This window comes from Leptonychotes weddellii, chromosome 5 (assembly GCF_054177405.1).
Source record: "Leptonychotes weddellii isolate Sample4059 chromosome 5, ASM5417740v2, whole genome shotgun sequence".
NCBI lineage: Eukaryota > Metazoa > Chordata > Mammalia > Carnivora > Phocidae > Leptonychotes > Leptonychotes weddellii.
In genome coordinates, this window is record NC_138373.1 from 81687027 (window position 1) to 81701242 (window position 14216).

General features: G+C 35.9%; 2 protein-coding genes across 3 annotated transcripts in view; both read left to right on the forward strand.

The window, feature by feature from the left end:
- Nucleotides 1-14216, forward strand: part of PLEKHA5 (pleckstrin homology domain containing A5) — a 228800-nt gene that overhangs the window by 192892 nt on the left and 21692 nt on the right. The window contains exons 20-24 of one of the 2 annotated variants that reach the window (XM_081821312.1): nucleotides 1603-1704; nucleotides 5069-5180; nucleotides 6293-6339; nucleotides 7131-7319; nucleotides 8178-8295. In XM_081821312.1, coding sequence (XP_081677438.1) covers nucleotides 1603-1704; nucleotides 5069-5180; nucleotides 6293-6339; nucleotides 7131-7319; nucleotides 8178-8295 — 568 coding nt within the window. The remainder of the gene's footprint in view (nucleotides 1-1602; nucleotides 1705-5068; nucleotides 5181-6292; nucleotides 6340-7130; nucleotides 7320-8177; nucleotides 8296-14216) is intronic. The other variant, XM_081821313.1, reaches the window with a different exon arrangement.
- Nucleotides 1-14216, forward strand: part of AEBP2 (AE binding protein 2) — a 281379-nt gene that overhangs the window by 123977 nt on the left and 143186 nt on the right. The gene's annotated exons all lie outside the window — the stretch shown is intronic.

Genomic DNA, 14216 nt, shown 5'->3' on the forward strand with positions numbered 1-14216 from the left:
TCTCTACTTTTTAAAAAATAAAATTCACTGTAAAACCTGCTTAAGGAGATATCTTAGATTCAAAAAGCAATTATCCCAAATGGCCAAATTCTAACACTCAATTTTAATTTTTAAAAGTATGTACTTTGAATAATTTTTCATTGCCTGAGGTTTTTTTTTTTTTTTTTAAGATTTTGTTTATTTATTTGACAGAGAGAGAGAGTGAGAGCGTGAACACAAGCAGGGGGAGTGGAAGAGGGAGAAGCAGGCTTCCCACCGAGCAGGGAACCCAACATGGGGCTCAATCCCAGAACCCTGGGACCATGACCTGAGCCAAAGGCAGACGCTTAACGACTGAGCCACCCAGGCTCCTCTCATTGCCTGAGTTTTTTCAAGTAATTTTAAGCTAGTTACACAATAGACAAAGTAAATAACTTTTTTTTTTTTTTTTTAAGATTTTATGTATTTGAGAGAGAGCGAGCACAAGCAGAGGGAGCGGCAGGGAGAAGGAGAAGCAGACTCCCCACTGAGCAGGGAGCCCAACTTGGGGCTCGATCCCAGGAACCTGAGATCATGACCTGAGCCAAAGGCAGATGCTTAGGCAGATACTTATCTGACTGAGCCACCCAGGTGCCCCAGAAGTAAAATAACTCTTTAAAAGAGAACCATTAGGAACAAACTGTTAAGATTATTGTGTAACATTGTGTCAACTATTCTTCAATTTAAAAAAAAAAACTGTTTAGATTATTTTAAATAACCTTTCCTCCATACTCCATACCCTCTTTCCTTATCCCAAGACTATTAGTGTTGTTAAACTGACATTTCCCGGGGCGGGCTTCATTCAGCACAGTTCAAGGCATGAAATCTCTGGTTGTGGAAGATTCTTAGACAAGAGTTACTAATTCATTTTACAACAGTGCTCCCTATATTTTTGTTGTTTGTGTTACATGTGCCAACACCACACCATATACTAGTAATAAAACTGATCAAGATCCTTGCCTTACTTTATCAATTTGTTGACTTCATACCACTCTGAAATGTCTGAAGAGTAATTACAACCTATAGAAGAGTACTCCCATAGAACAGCATCCTGAAACAGTGAAGTGACCATGTATTTTTGACCATTTGTAGTTGTAGAATCATTCCATATTCAATAGATGCCAGGTGGTTAAATACCAATGTGAAAATTTTCTCTGTGATTTTAGGGTTGGGGGTGATTTTTTTCCAAAGGAGAAAAATATAGGTGAGTAGCATCTATATTGAGTCTCTATAAGCAGGATTCACTGATTTATTTAGCTGAATTAGGTTTATTACATTACTGTAAGTTTATTCCGAGTAAAGATACATCAGGCTTCTGGTGTTATTGAAAATCCAACATGCTAAAATAGAACTATTTAGTATTTTTCATTTATGGAGAAGTTTTAACAAGGGTAGATAAGATAATGCTTTAAACAGGAAAGGAAAGGAAAAATGAATTATAAGGAAAATGAATTACAAAAGTTTTTATTTTGCCCAATATTAACTACACAATTTTCTAAAACCTAGAAAGCTTGTAGTTGCAGTGATAACAATATAAAAGCACATTTTCCCCCATTAAAGTAATTAATGCTCTTTGATTTTTAGGAACTGGAACGAGCATGGAGAGAATATGACAAGTTAGAATATGATGTAACTGTTACCAGGAACCAGATGCAAGAACAGCTAGATTGCCTTGGTGAAGTTCAGGTACAGAAGTGAATTTTTTTTTGCATTGTCTCAACTGGTTTTGACTGGTACTGTACAATCCACTTCGTTAGATTTGTGCATGCCCATGGGGTGCCTGGGTGGCTCAGTCGTTAAACGTCTGCCTTTGGCTCGGGTCATGATCCCAGGGTCCTGGAATCGAGCCCCGCATCAGGCTCCCTGCTCAGCGGGAAGCCTGCTTCTCCCTCTCCCACTTCCCCTGCTTGTGTTCCTGCTCTCTCTCTCTCTGTCAAATAAATAAAATCTTAAAAAAAAAAGATTTGCGCATGCCCTTAATAGTTTTTACATTATTGGCCACCTAAGACATAGGTTTAAATACTTTCAATGATAGGAATCTTACTATCCCACGAAGTGGCCCATTTCTCATTGTTTAAAAGTTCTTTTTTCTGTTGGGCACACGGTGTGATCCCTGTGATGTTTTTGCTCCTGCCTAACTGTGTTAAACTTAGTATTGAAGTGTTGAATTTAAATGGACTTATCAAATAAAGGATAACTTTTCATAAAATTTATTATAATCCAGGGCACCTGGCTGCCTCAGTCAGTACAGTGTGCAACTCTTGATCTTGGGGTTGTGAATTCAAGCCCCATGATGGGTATAGAGATTACTTAAAAATAAAAAAATAAAAATTTATCCTAATGCATTCTCTATTAAATTCCTCTTTTTTATCAAACTATTTTAGCCTATTGACTTTTGATATGTTATTGGATAGGGAAAGATGCAGCACTGCTTAGCATAAAGAATCCAGTTTTGTAAACACTCACATCTAGAATTAAGTTCCAGGTGTTAATTTTCTTGTCTGTAAAATAGAAACAGTAATACCTGTCTTAAAGTGTTGCTCTGAGAAAGGGAAGATAATATATGTTCGAGAAAATAGTAAAAGTCACTTCATGCTTGTGACTATAAATTTAGCCATGTGCCTTGGAAACCTTATGGACTCAACAGACAAGTCAATACAAGGAATAAAAGTTAGTAAAGTTGACTCTTAGAAAACCAACTGTCCTCCATCTGGGCTGTCCAGTATAGTAGCCACGAGCTACATGCTATTGTTGGGCTTGAAATGTTGCCAGTGTGATGAGAAACTAAATTTTTAATTGTATTTCATTTTAGTTATCTAAATTTAAGTACCCACATGTGGTTGTGACTTCTATATTGAACACTGGGGTCAATACTAACTATAGTAGGAAAAAAAAAAAAACCTGAAATATCTAAGAAATAACCCAGGGGTCAACAAACTTTTTCTGTAAAAGACCAGATATTAAAATATTTTAGATGTTGCAGATGTATATACTCGGTCACATAATCTTGGGCAGTTTTGTTTTTTTTATAACCCCTTGGGATATGAAAATTCATTTTTAGCTTTCAGGCCACAGCAGTTTACCTGATTTAACTTAACAAAAAATGTTCATCATGAAAATGTAATGTCTATATTATAGGACATAAGATTTGAATAAATAGAGAAGTGGAATTGGTATACCATGTTCATGGATGGCCTAATTTAACATTCTCTAATGAAAATTCTTCATATAAACTCAAATTCTGTTCTAATCAGATTTCCTCCAGAATTCTGTCAAAAAATTAACAAAATAGTACTAATATTTTAAAGGTATAATGAAGGCCACAATATTGTTTTGTTTTGAAAAATAAAGAACTAAAAGGCTCACTCTATGAGCTATAACATTGCACATAGACCAGTTACATAATGACTCTGCACTTCAGTATTCACAACTGTAAAATAAAAATTATAGTGCCTACCTCTATCAGGTTATTATAATGACTAAATATGTTGATATTTTTGAAGCACTTAGAATAGTATCAGGCACATAAAACATACTGTGTAGTGTTTATTAAATAAATAAGTAAACGGGGCACCTGGCTGGCTCAGTCAGGAGAGCAGGCAACTCTTCATCTAGAGGTTGTGAGTTCAAAACCCACATTGAGCATAGAGCTTACTTTAAAAATAATAATAATAATTAAGTAAATAAGCAAACAATGAAGGCAACATAAACAAACTTAAAAGATGGCATACTGGCAAAAAGTACTGTTAACCACTAAAATTCAACAAGAGTGACTATTTTGATCTTCAAGGAAATTTCTTTGATTTGGAGAAGCGATACATTAGAAAAATGGACAGAGAACATGACTTGTTAATCTATAGAAAGTAAAACTCAGATTGCTAACAAGTGTTTGAATACTGTTCAGAGTCACCATAATCAGAGAAATGCAAAATAATACAAAAATGAGATTTTCATTGCACACCTTTCAGATAGGTAAAACTACATACATTTTTTTTAATTATTGCAAAAATAATATGTATCCTATATACATGTGCACATATCTGATTTTTATAATTGAAATTCACTCCCTAGAAGTCTCTATCAGTATTCACATCCCTGGGTTGTCCTTGTGTTTGGGTCTTGTGTGAATACTTACCTTCTTTTATTTTGATGCTTCTAGCCCTGTGGCTTGGGAAACTGGGTAACCAAGGTTATGTAGTGCCTTTTTGAAGCAGCATAGCACATAGTCCTCATGTTTATAGACTTTAAAAGCATATTTTCACCCCTCAGAGGACTTTTTAGCTAAAATTTTTTTCTGGTTAATGTGACAGTTTTGTACTTCACTGCCCTTTTTTAAAAAAATAATTTACATTCCTGGGGCACCTGGGTGGCTCAGTCGTTAAGCGTCTGCCTTCGGCTCAGGTCATGATCCCAGGGTCCTGGGATCGAGCCCCACATCGGGCTCCCTGCTCAGCGGGAAGCCTGCTTCTCCCTCTCCCACTCCTCCTGCTTGTGTTCCCTCTCGCTGTGTCTCTCTCTCTGTCAAATAAATAAATAAAATCTTTAAATAAATAAATAAATAAATTTACATTCCAAAAAATGATATTTCTTGTTATCCAAAGTATCAATAAGTCATAGAGTTCTATTAGAATCTTACTGGAAACCAATATGATCTCATTTTCTAGAATTTCTAGAACTTAGGAAATTAGTATACTTCCCATTTATTTTTTCTTCTCCCTTAAAAATATTTTTTTTAATTTGAGTTTGTGAGTTTCTATTTTGTTCTGGTTTCTTTTTGTTTTCCATTTTTTAGTTCCTTGTGATCAGCAATAATGCAAGCCAAAGCTTATTGAACAGATGTGAAATAGTGCACTTAAGTCTGAGAAATTGAATTTTTTCTTTCTCTGCTTCATCAAAGGCCACAGAAGTTGAAAAATTGGGAGAATCACATAGAGCATGTTAAATATTCTCAAAACTTAATCCACTGCAATTCTCATTTTTTTAAATATATAATTAGTGGGATTTACAACTTTTTTTTTTCCCCTTCTATGTGGGCTCTTTTTCGTGAAAGACTGAATCAGCAGGAATTCAGCGTGCACAGATTCAGAAAGAACTTTGGAGAATTCAGGATGTCATGGAAGGACTGAGTAAACACAAACAGCAAAGAGGCACTACAGAAACAGGTAAATCAGCTTTTCTGCAGTAATTGACCATAATCTTACATCTCAGTGGAATGACACAGGGTGCCTGGCTGACTCAGGTAAAAGAGCATGCAACTCTTGATCTCAGAGTCGTGAGTTCGAGCCCCGTGTTAGCCCCGTGTTGGGTATAGAGATTACTATACAATAAATAAATAAACTTTTTAAATAAATAAATAAGTAAATAGGATGATGCATAGAATTGGGTTTCTTTTGTTATATGAATGGATTTTTGACATCAGAAAATAGGCACTCTTGTAACGTTGAATCAGTACACTAAGTTTATAAAGTAAAAAACAGAAGTTCTGCCAGCCTCACCCACAGCAAAAATAAATGACTGTTTTTTGTATATAATTATACACATGCATAATGTTTTGCTTTTGTGATTTTTTTTTCCCCCACAACAAAGAATGGAATCATAGTATACTTATTTTTCAACAATTTGGTTTTTTCTCCTTAACGGTATAGTGCAATAATAACTGTAAGAGTCCATTGTATAGATGAACTATAATGTATCCATTTGTGTTGTTGGACATACAGGTTGTTTCCAGGTATGGGATTTGGCTTTTTTCTGTCATAAACCATGTTGTGTGTGTGGGGTGTGTGTGTGTGTGTGTGTTATTGTATATATAGCTAAACGTGAAGGCTAGAGATTACAAGAAGTTGGAAATGAGCACGCATCTTTCATTTTGCTAGGCACAGCCAAATTGCCCTTCTAAATAATTGTACTGAATTATATTTACATCAGTAGTGCTTCAGAAAACCCATTTCCCTATACTCTTGTTTAAACTAGATATTTTAATTTGTGTTTTTAAATACAGTTGCTTTTCAGATTCTGGAAACATTAATAAACAAGGGATTAGAAACTGAAAGCTTCATTTAAAATAAGTGAAATGGGGGCGCATGGCTGGCACAGTGAGTGGAGCATGCGACTCTTAACCTCGGCGTTGTGAGTTCAAGCCCCACTTTGGGTGTAGAGATTACTTAAAAATAAAATCTTTAAAAATAAGATAAAATAAATGAGATGAAATGATTCCTTTTAATGTAGATTTAAAGAATATGTTTAGTGTAAGTAGTTACATTTTGGTTTTTTTTAGGTATGGCAGGGTCAAAGCCTTTCTCAACAGTTAAGTACAAAAATGAGGTAAGTTTGGATTATCTATCTCTAAATTATTTTAAATGTGTAACACATGAATTAGAATTTGTCTTCTCTTCATAACAGAAATGTTTCCTAAATATATTTAAGTTACTGTTTTAATCTTGAAATTTCACTGATTCAGTACTTTGATACTTCTAACAGATGTGATTTTTCTTCCCTTAATGCAAAAAAAAAAAAAAGTTGAATCACTACTTTTCATCTGTGTTAAAACTTTAACATTGTCATACTTTTTCTAATACAAGTAATTTGAATATTTATCATTGTTTCTTATTCTTGGTAAAATTTGTAGGATGATTGATAGATAAGTTGGCTGTGTGTCATGCATACCATAGAGAAATTACAACTACAAAGAGATACTGTCAACCTGACTGAAACCATCTGTGGTCTTGAATTTTGTATTAAAACCAATCAAAAAAATGTTTCTTTATTTTGTCTCTTAAAATTACCAAAAAAAAGTAAGATTTTTAAATTAATTATTTTCTTCTATTTTTAAAGTGAAGTAACAGAAGTTTTATACATCTGTTTTGATGTTAAGCTTCAGATGAACACTAACCCATATGTTACAGGAAAAAATTAGATAAAACCATATTTAAGACCCAGTTACTGGCTATCATACTTTGCATTTTTTATTTACTTTCCAATATGAGACTTTTGGCTTGGCAGTGTCCCTTTAATTATCTTAAAGTGAATTTAAGTTAACTTACCATTGCAAAGAATTTAGATATACTTAATTCAGTATGCTTATCTAAATAAGGTGACTATTCTACAATCTTTAGGAAGAGGAAGTAGTCCCACCTCGTCCTCCACTTCCTCGGTCCTATGACTTTACAGAGCAGCCTCCCATAATCCCCCCTCTGCCCAGTGATAGCAGCTCCTTGCTCTGTTATAGCAGGGGCCCAGTCCATCTGCCTGAAGAAAAGAAGAGTCATCAAGTTCAAGGATATCCAAGAAATGGATCTCACTGTGTAAGTGGCTTCAGTAGCCACAGAATAATCAATCATGTACCTGCCCTCTCATTTTTGAAAGTTTATTTTACACTCAAACTTTTTGTTAATTATAACCCCACTTTTAGCCAGTGTTTTTCTGTTTGTTTATATATAGTTATCATTTGTGCTTTTCCTGTTTTGGTTTTACCATTCTCATTTTTTTATATTTTTACAATTTTAATACTTCATAATTTCATATTTTTAATAAATGTTTTTGTAAAATGGTTACTTTGCATTTGCCTAAGAAGTCATATTTTAAATATACCATTTCAGGATATTAGAGGCAAAATATCCTTGGATCAGAAAGAAGTGAGAATGAAAAAAGATTGTTGCTAGGAATGATAAAAGGGTTGGGATATAGGCAGTTCCATCTAGGAAAACTATTAGAGGATGTGGACATTGCCAAGGAGAGATGTTACCCATGGAAGCTGGAAATAAGAGGTTTGGGATTAAACAAATAAATGTAAAATGTGGTAAGCTAGAAGAGAATTAAGGAGATAAGGAATAGGGCTAATTTAATTAATACAATATAATTATTTTCAGACCTCAGATGTACTGGGATAAAAAATGTTCTAATGACTTTGTCCCTAATATGAATATTCTTAATTTGAAAACCAAAACTTTTACTGGTTAAAAATATTTCAGTTTTTTTCCCTATGTTATTTGTAATATATATATATATGTATCAATTATATATATCAATTGTGCCTGTACCCAAGATAGCTGACTGAAGCTTTCAATTTTTGGGGTTTGATTTGAAGCTTTAGAGGTAAACATTATAAAAGAAACTTGTGCCAATTTTTTTTTTTTTTTGAAATTACATGTCTTCCTTTCAAGGGTCCAGATTATAGACTCTACAAGAGTGAACCAGAGTTAACAACAGTGGCAGAAGTTGATGAATCTAATGGAGAAGAAAAATCAGAACCTGTTTCAGAAATGGAAACTTCCGTTAAAGGTCAGCATTTGGGATATGTTTTATCTCCTGTGTTTTTCAGACATTTTAACAATAAAATCAGTTTATGTGTTGGCCCAGTATATATATACAAGTCCACAATCCCTTATCTGAAACCTTTGGAATCTGATGAGCTTCTGAATTCAGAAGTTTCACGTATTAGGAAGGTAACATGATCCATAAACCATGCATTATATGTCATCTCAGCTAGGCATGAGGCCACATCCCCTTCTGAAATAACGTAATATTTCTGGAATATTCGCCCTAAGAGGAGGGATAAAGACTAAAAAGCTTCGTATCAGTCCAGGTTAGCTTTTACTGAGAAATAAGTACATTCCAAACTTTTGAAAAGCTTTCCATTTCCTGAGATTTTGGGGTAGGGAGGTTTTGGTTTTCTTCTGTTTGAAAATTGTACATAAAAGATCAAGGGCTGAGGGGTACCCTGCTGGCTCATTCAGTAGAACATGTGACTCTTGATCTTGGGGTCATGAGTTGGACCTCCACATTGGGCGTAGAGTTTACTTAACCAAAAAAACACGTAAATAAACAAATTCCATGACATAGTATTCTTACTGGGTGTACTCTGACTTTTTAAAGTTTAATTATTTTTGGTAATCTCTACACACAACGTGGAGATAGGAGATTGATCAAGATTTGCACACTCTTCCTTCTGAGCCAGCCCGGCACCCCTGATTTTTTTTTTAAATACTGATCATTCTTCAGGGTTGTAAAGAAAAAGGATAGAGGGGGCAGTATTCAAGAATAAAAAGATAGAAAAAGCCAGATACAGTGCAATGATTCAACCTTGATTGGATTGTGGTTTGTTTTAAATTCAATTAATTAACATATAATGTATTATTAGTTTCAGAGGTAGAGGTCAGTGATTCATCAGTTTTACATAATACCCAGTGCTCGTTACATCACGTGCCCTCATTAATGTCCATCACCCAGTTACCCCATCCCCTCCAGCAACCCTCAGTTTGTTTCCTAAGATTAAGAGTCTCTTATGGTTTGTCTCCCTCTCTGATTTCATCTTGTTTTATTTTTTCCTGTCTTCCCCCATGATCCTCTGTTTTGTTTCTTAATTTCCACATGAGTGAGATCATATGGTAACTGTCTTTTTCTGATTGACTTATTTCGCTTAGCATAATACCCTCTAGTTCCATCCACGTCGTTGCAAATGGTAATATTTCTCCTTTTTTGATGGCTGAGTAATATTCCATTGCATATATATACCACATCATCTTTATCCATTCATTTGTCCATGGAGATCTGGGCTTTTTCTGTAGTTTGTCTATTGTGGACATCGCTGCTATAAACATTGGGGGTTCAGGTGCCCCTTCGGATCACTACATTTATATCTTTGGGATAAATACCTAGTAGTGCAATTGCTAAGTCATAGGGTAGCTCTATTTTTAACTTTTTGAGGAACCTCCATACTGTTTTCCAGAGTGGCTGCACCAGCTTCCATTCCCACCAGCAGTGTAAAAAGGTTTCTCTTCCTCCACATCCTCCCCAATATTTGTTGTTTCCTGAGTTGTTCATTTTAGCCATTCTGACTGGTGTGGGGTGGTATCTCATTGTGGTTTTGATTTGTATTTCCCTGACGCCGAGTGATGTGGAGCATTTTTTCATGTGTCTGTTGGCCATTTCTATGTCTTCTTTGGAGAAGTGACTGTTCATGTCTTCTGCCCATTTCTTGACTGGATTATTTGTTCTTTGGGTGTTGAGTTTGATAAGTTCTTTATAGATCTCAGATAACACCCCTTTATCTGATAAGGCATTTGCAAATATCTTCTATTTTATATGTTGTCTTTTGGTTTAGTTGACTGTTTCCTTTCATGTACAAGAGCTTTTTATCTCATGAAGTCCCAATAATGCATTTTTGCTTTTGTTTTCCTTGCCTTTGGAGATATGTCTTGCAAGATGTTGCTGGAACTGAGGTCACAGAGGCTGCTGCCTGTATTCTCTTCTAGGATTTTAATGGAATCCTGTCTCACATTTAGAATTTTTATCCCTTTTGAGTCTGTTTTTGTGTATGGTGTAAGGAAATGGTACAGTTTCATTCTTCTGCGTGTGACTGTCCAGTTTTCCCAACACCATTTGTTGAAGAGACTGTCTTTTTTCCACTGGATATTCTTTCCTGCTTTGTCGCAGTTTAGTTGACCATAGAGTTGAGGGTCCATTTCTGGGCTCTATATTCTGTCCCATTGTTCTGTGTATCTCTTTTTATGCCAGTACCATACTGTCTTGATGATTACAATTTTGTAAGAGAGCTTGAAGTCCGGAATTGTGATGCCACCAACTTTGGTTTTCTTTTTCAACATTCTTCTGGCTATTTGGGGTCTTTTCTGGTTCCATACAAATTTTAGGATTATTTGTTCCAGCTCTGTGGAAAACAAGTGGATGATACTTTGATAGGGATTGCATTGAATGTATAAAGTGCAGTAGGTAGCATAGACATTTCAACAATGTTTGTTCTTCCAATCCATGAGCATGGAATGTTTTTCCATTTCTCTGTGTCTTCCTCAATTCCTTTCATAAGTGTTCTATAGTTATTAGAGTACAGATCCTTTTCCTCTTTCGTTGGGTTTATTCCTAGGTATCTTATGGTTTTAGGTGCAATTGTAAATGGGATCAATTCCTTAAGTTCTCTTTCTTCTGTCTCGTTTGTGTATAGAAATGCAACTAGAAATGTATTTTTGTGCATTGATTTTATATCCTGCCATGTTGCTGAATTCCTGTATGAGTTCTAGCAATTTTAGGGTGGAGCCTTTTGGGTTTTCCACATAGAGTTGCCATGTCATCTGCTAAGAATAAAAGTTTGACTTCTTTGCTGATTCGGATACCTTTTATTTTTTGTTGTTATCTGATTGCTCAGACTGGTGAAAGTAGACATCCCTGTCGTCTTCCTGACCTTAGGGAAAAGCTCTCAGAATGCTATTCACTGTGGGCTTTTCATATATGGCTTTTATGATATTGAAGTATGTTCCCTCTATCCTACACTGTATAGAGTTTTATTCAAGAAAGGATGCTGTATTTTGTCAGATGCTTTTTCTGCATCTGTTGAGAGGTTCATATGGTTCTTGTTCTTGTCCTTTCTTTTATTAATGTAGTGTATCACATTGATTGATTTGTGGATATTGATCCATCCTTGAAGCCCAGGAATAAATCCCACTTGGTCATGGTGAATAATCCTTTTAATGTACTGTTGGATCCTATTGGCTAGTATCTTGGTGAGAATTTTGACATCCGTGTTCATCAGGGATATTGGTCTTTAATTCTCCTTTTTAGTGGGGTCTTTGGTTTTGGGATCAAGGTAATGCTGGCCTCATAAAATGAATTTGGAAGTTTTTTTCCATTTCTATTTTTTGAAACAGCTTTAGAAGAATAAGTATTAATATTTCTTTAAATGTTTGGTAGAATTCCCCTGGGAAGCCATCTGGCCCTGGACTCTTGTTTATTGGGAGATTTTTTTTTTTTTTTAAAGATTTATTTTTTTTTTTATTTGAGACAGAGAGAATGAGAGACAGAGAGCATGAGAGGGAGGAGGGTCAGAGGGAGAAGCAGACTCCCTGCCAAGCAGGGAGCCCGATGCGGGACTCGATCCCGGGACTCCAGGATCATGACCTGAGCCGAAGGCAGTCGCTTAACCAACTGAGCCACCCAGGCGCCCCTATTGGGAGATTTTTGATAACTGCTTCAATTTCCTTGCTGGTTATGGGTCTCTTCAGGCTTTCTATTTCTTCTGTTTCAGTTTTGGTAGTTTATAAGTTTTTAGGAATACATCCATTTCTTCCAGATTGCCTAATTTTTTAGCATATAATTGCTCATGATGTGTTCTTATAATTGTATTTCTTTGGTGTTGGTTGTGATCTCTCTTTTTTTTTTAAGATTTTATCTATTTATTTGGCAGAGAAGAGGGGGCTGGAGAGAGAGAACAGGCAGGGGGAGTGGCAGGGAGAGGGAGAAGCAGACTCCCCGCTGAGCAGGGAGCCAGATGCGGGGCTGGATCCCAGGACCCCAAGATCACGACCCAAGCCAAAGGCAGACTCCCACCCAGGCACCCCTGATCTCTCCTCTTAAATAAAAATTTAGGTCCTTTCTCTTTTCTTTTTAATAAGTCTGGCCAGGAATTTTTCAGTCTTATTAATTTTTTCAAAGAACCAGCTTCTAGTTTCATTGATCTGTTCTACTTTTCTTTTGGTTTCTATTTCATTGATTTCTGCTCTAATCTTTAATCTTTTCTGCTGAATTTAGGCTTTATTTGCTGTTCTTTCTCCAGCTCCTTTAGATTGTGTATTTGAGACCTTTCTTGTTTCTTGAGAAAGGCTTATATTGCTATATACTTCTCCCAAAGGTTTTGAACAGTTGTGTTTTCATTTTAATTTGTTTCCATGAATTTTTTTTTTTAAAGATTTTATTTATTTATTTGAGAGAGAGAGAATGAGAGACAGAGAGCCCGAGAGGGAAGAGGGTTAGAGGGAGAAGCAGACCCCCCGCTGAGCAGGGAGCCCGATGCGGGACTCGATCCTGGGACTCCAGGATCATGACCTGAGCTGAAGGCAGTCGCTTAACCAACTGAGCCACCCAGGCGCCCTGTTTCCATGAATTTTTTTAATTCTTCTTTAATTTCCTGATTGACCCATTCATTCTTTAGTAGGATGCTCTTTAGCCTCCATGTATTTGAGTTCTTTCCAAATTTCCTCTTGTGATTGAGTTCCAGTTTCGAAGCATTGTGATCTGAAAATATGCAGGGAGTAATTCCAGTTTTTTGGTACCAGTTGAGACCTGATTTGTGACCTAGTATGTAATCTATTCAGGATAATGTTCCATGTGCACTCAAGAAGAATATGTACTCTGTTGATTTAGGATGTAATGCTCTGAATGTATCCATTGTGTCATTCAAAGCCCTTGTTTCTTTGTTGATCTTTTGCTTAGATGATATGTCCATTGCAGTGAGGGGGGTGTTAAAATCTCCCACTATCATTGTATTATTATAGATGTGTTTCTTAGATTTTGTTATTAATTGGCTTATATATTTGGCTGGTCCCATGTTAGGGGCATAAATATTTACAATTGTTAGATCTTCTCATTGGATAGACCCTTTAATTATGATATAGTGTCCTTCCTCATTACAGTCTTTGGTTTAAAATCTAATTTGTCTATATAAGGATTGCCACCCCAGCTTTCTTTTGATATCCATTAGCCTGATAAATGGTTTTCCACTCCCTCACTTTCAATCTGGAGGTGTCTTTGGGTCTAAAATGAGTCTCTTGGCAGACAGCATATCAGTGGTTCTTGCTTTTTTGTCTAATCTGCTACCCTGTGTCTTTTGATTGGGGCATTTAACCCATTTACATTCTGAGTAACTAGTGAAAGATATGAATCTAGTGCTATTGTTTTACCTGTAAAGTCACTGTTTCTGTATATTGTCTCTGTTCCTTTCTGGCCTGTGTTACTTTTGGCCTCTCTTTTTGCTTAAAGAATCCCCTTTAGTATTTCTTGCAGGTATGGTTTAGTGATCACAAATTCTTTTAGTTTCTGTTTGTCCTGGAAGCTTTTTATCTCTCCTTCTATTTTGAATGACATCATAGCTTGATAAAGTATTCTTGGCTGCATATTTTTATCAGTTAGCACCCTGAATATATCATGCCAGTCCTTTCTGGCCTGCCAGGTCTTTGTGGATAGGTCTGCTGCCAGTCTAATGTTTCTACCCTTATAGGTTATGGACCTCTTGTCCCTAGCTGCTTTCAGGATTTTCTCTTTTTTTTGGAGATTTGCAAGTTTCACTGTTACATTCCACAATGTTGACCTATTTTTATTGATTTTGAGGGGGCGTTCTCTGTGCCTCCTGGACTTGAATGCCTGTTTCCTTCCCTAGATTAGGGAAGTTCTCTGCTATAATTTGTTCCAGTGTACCT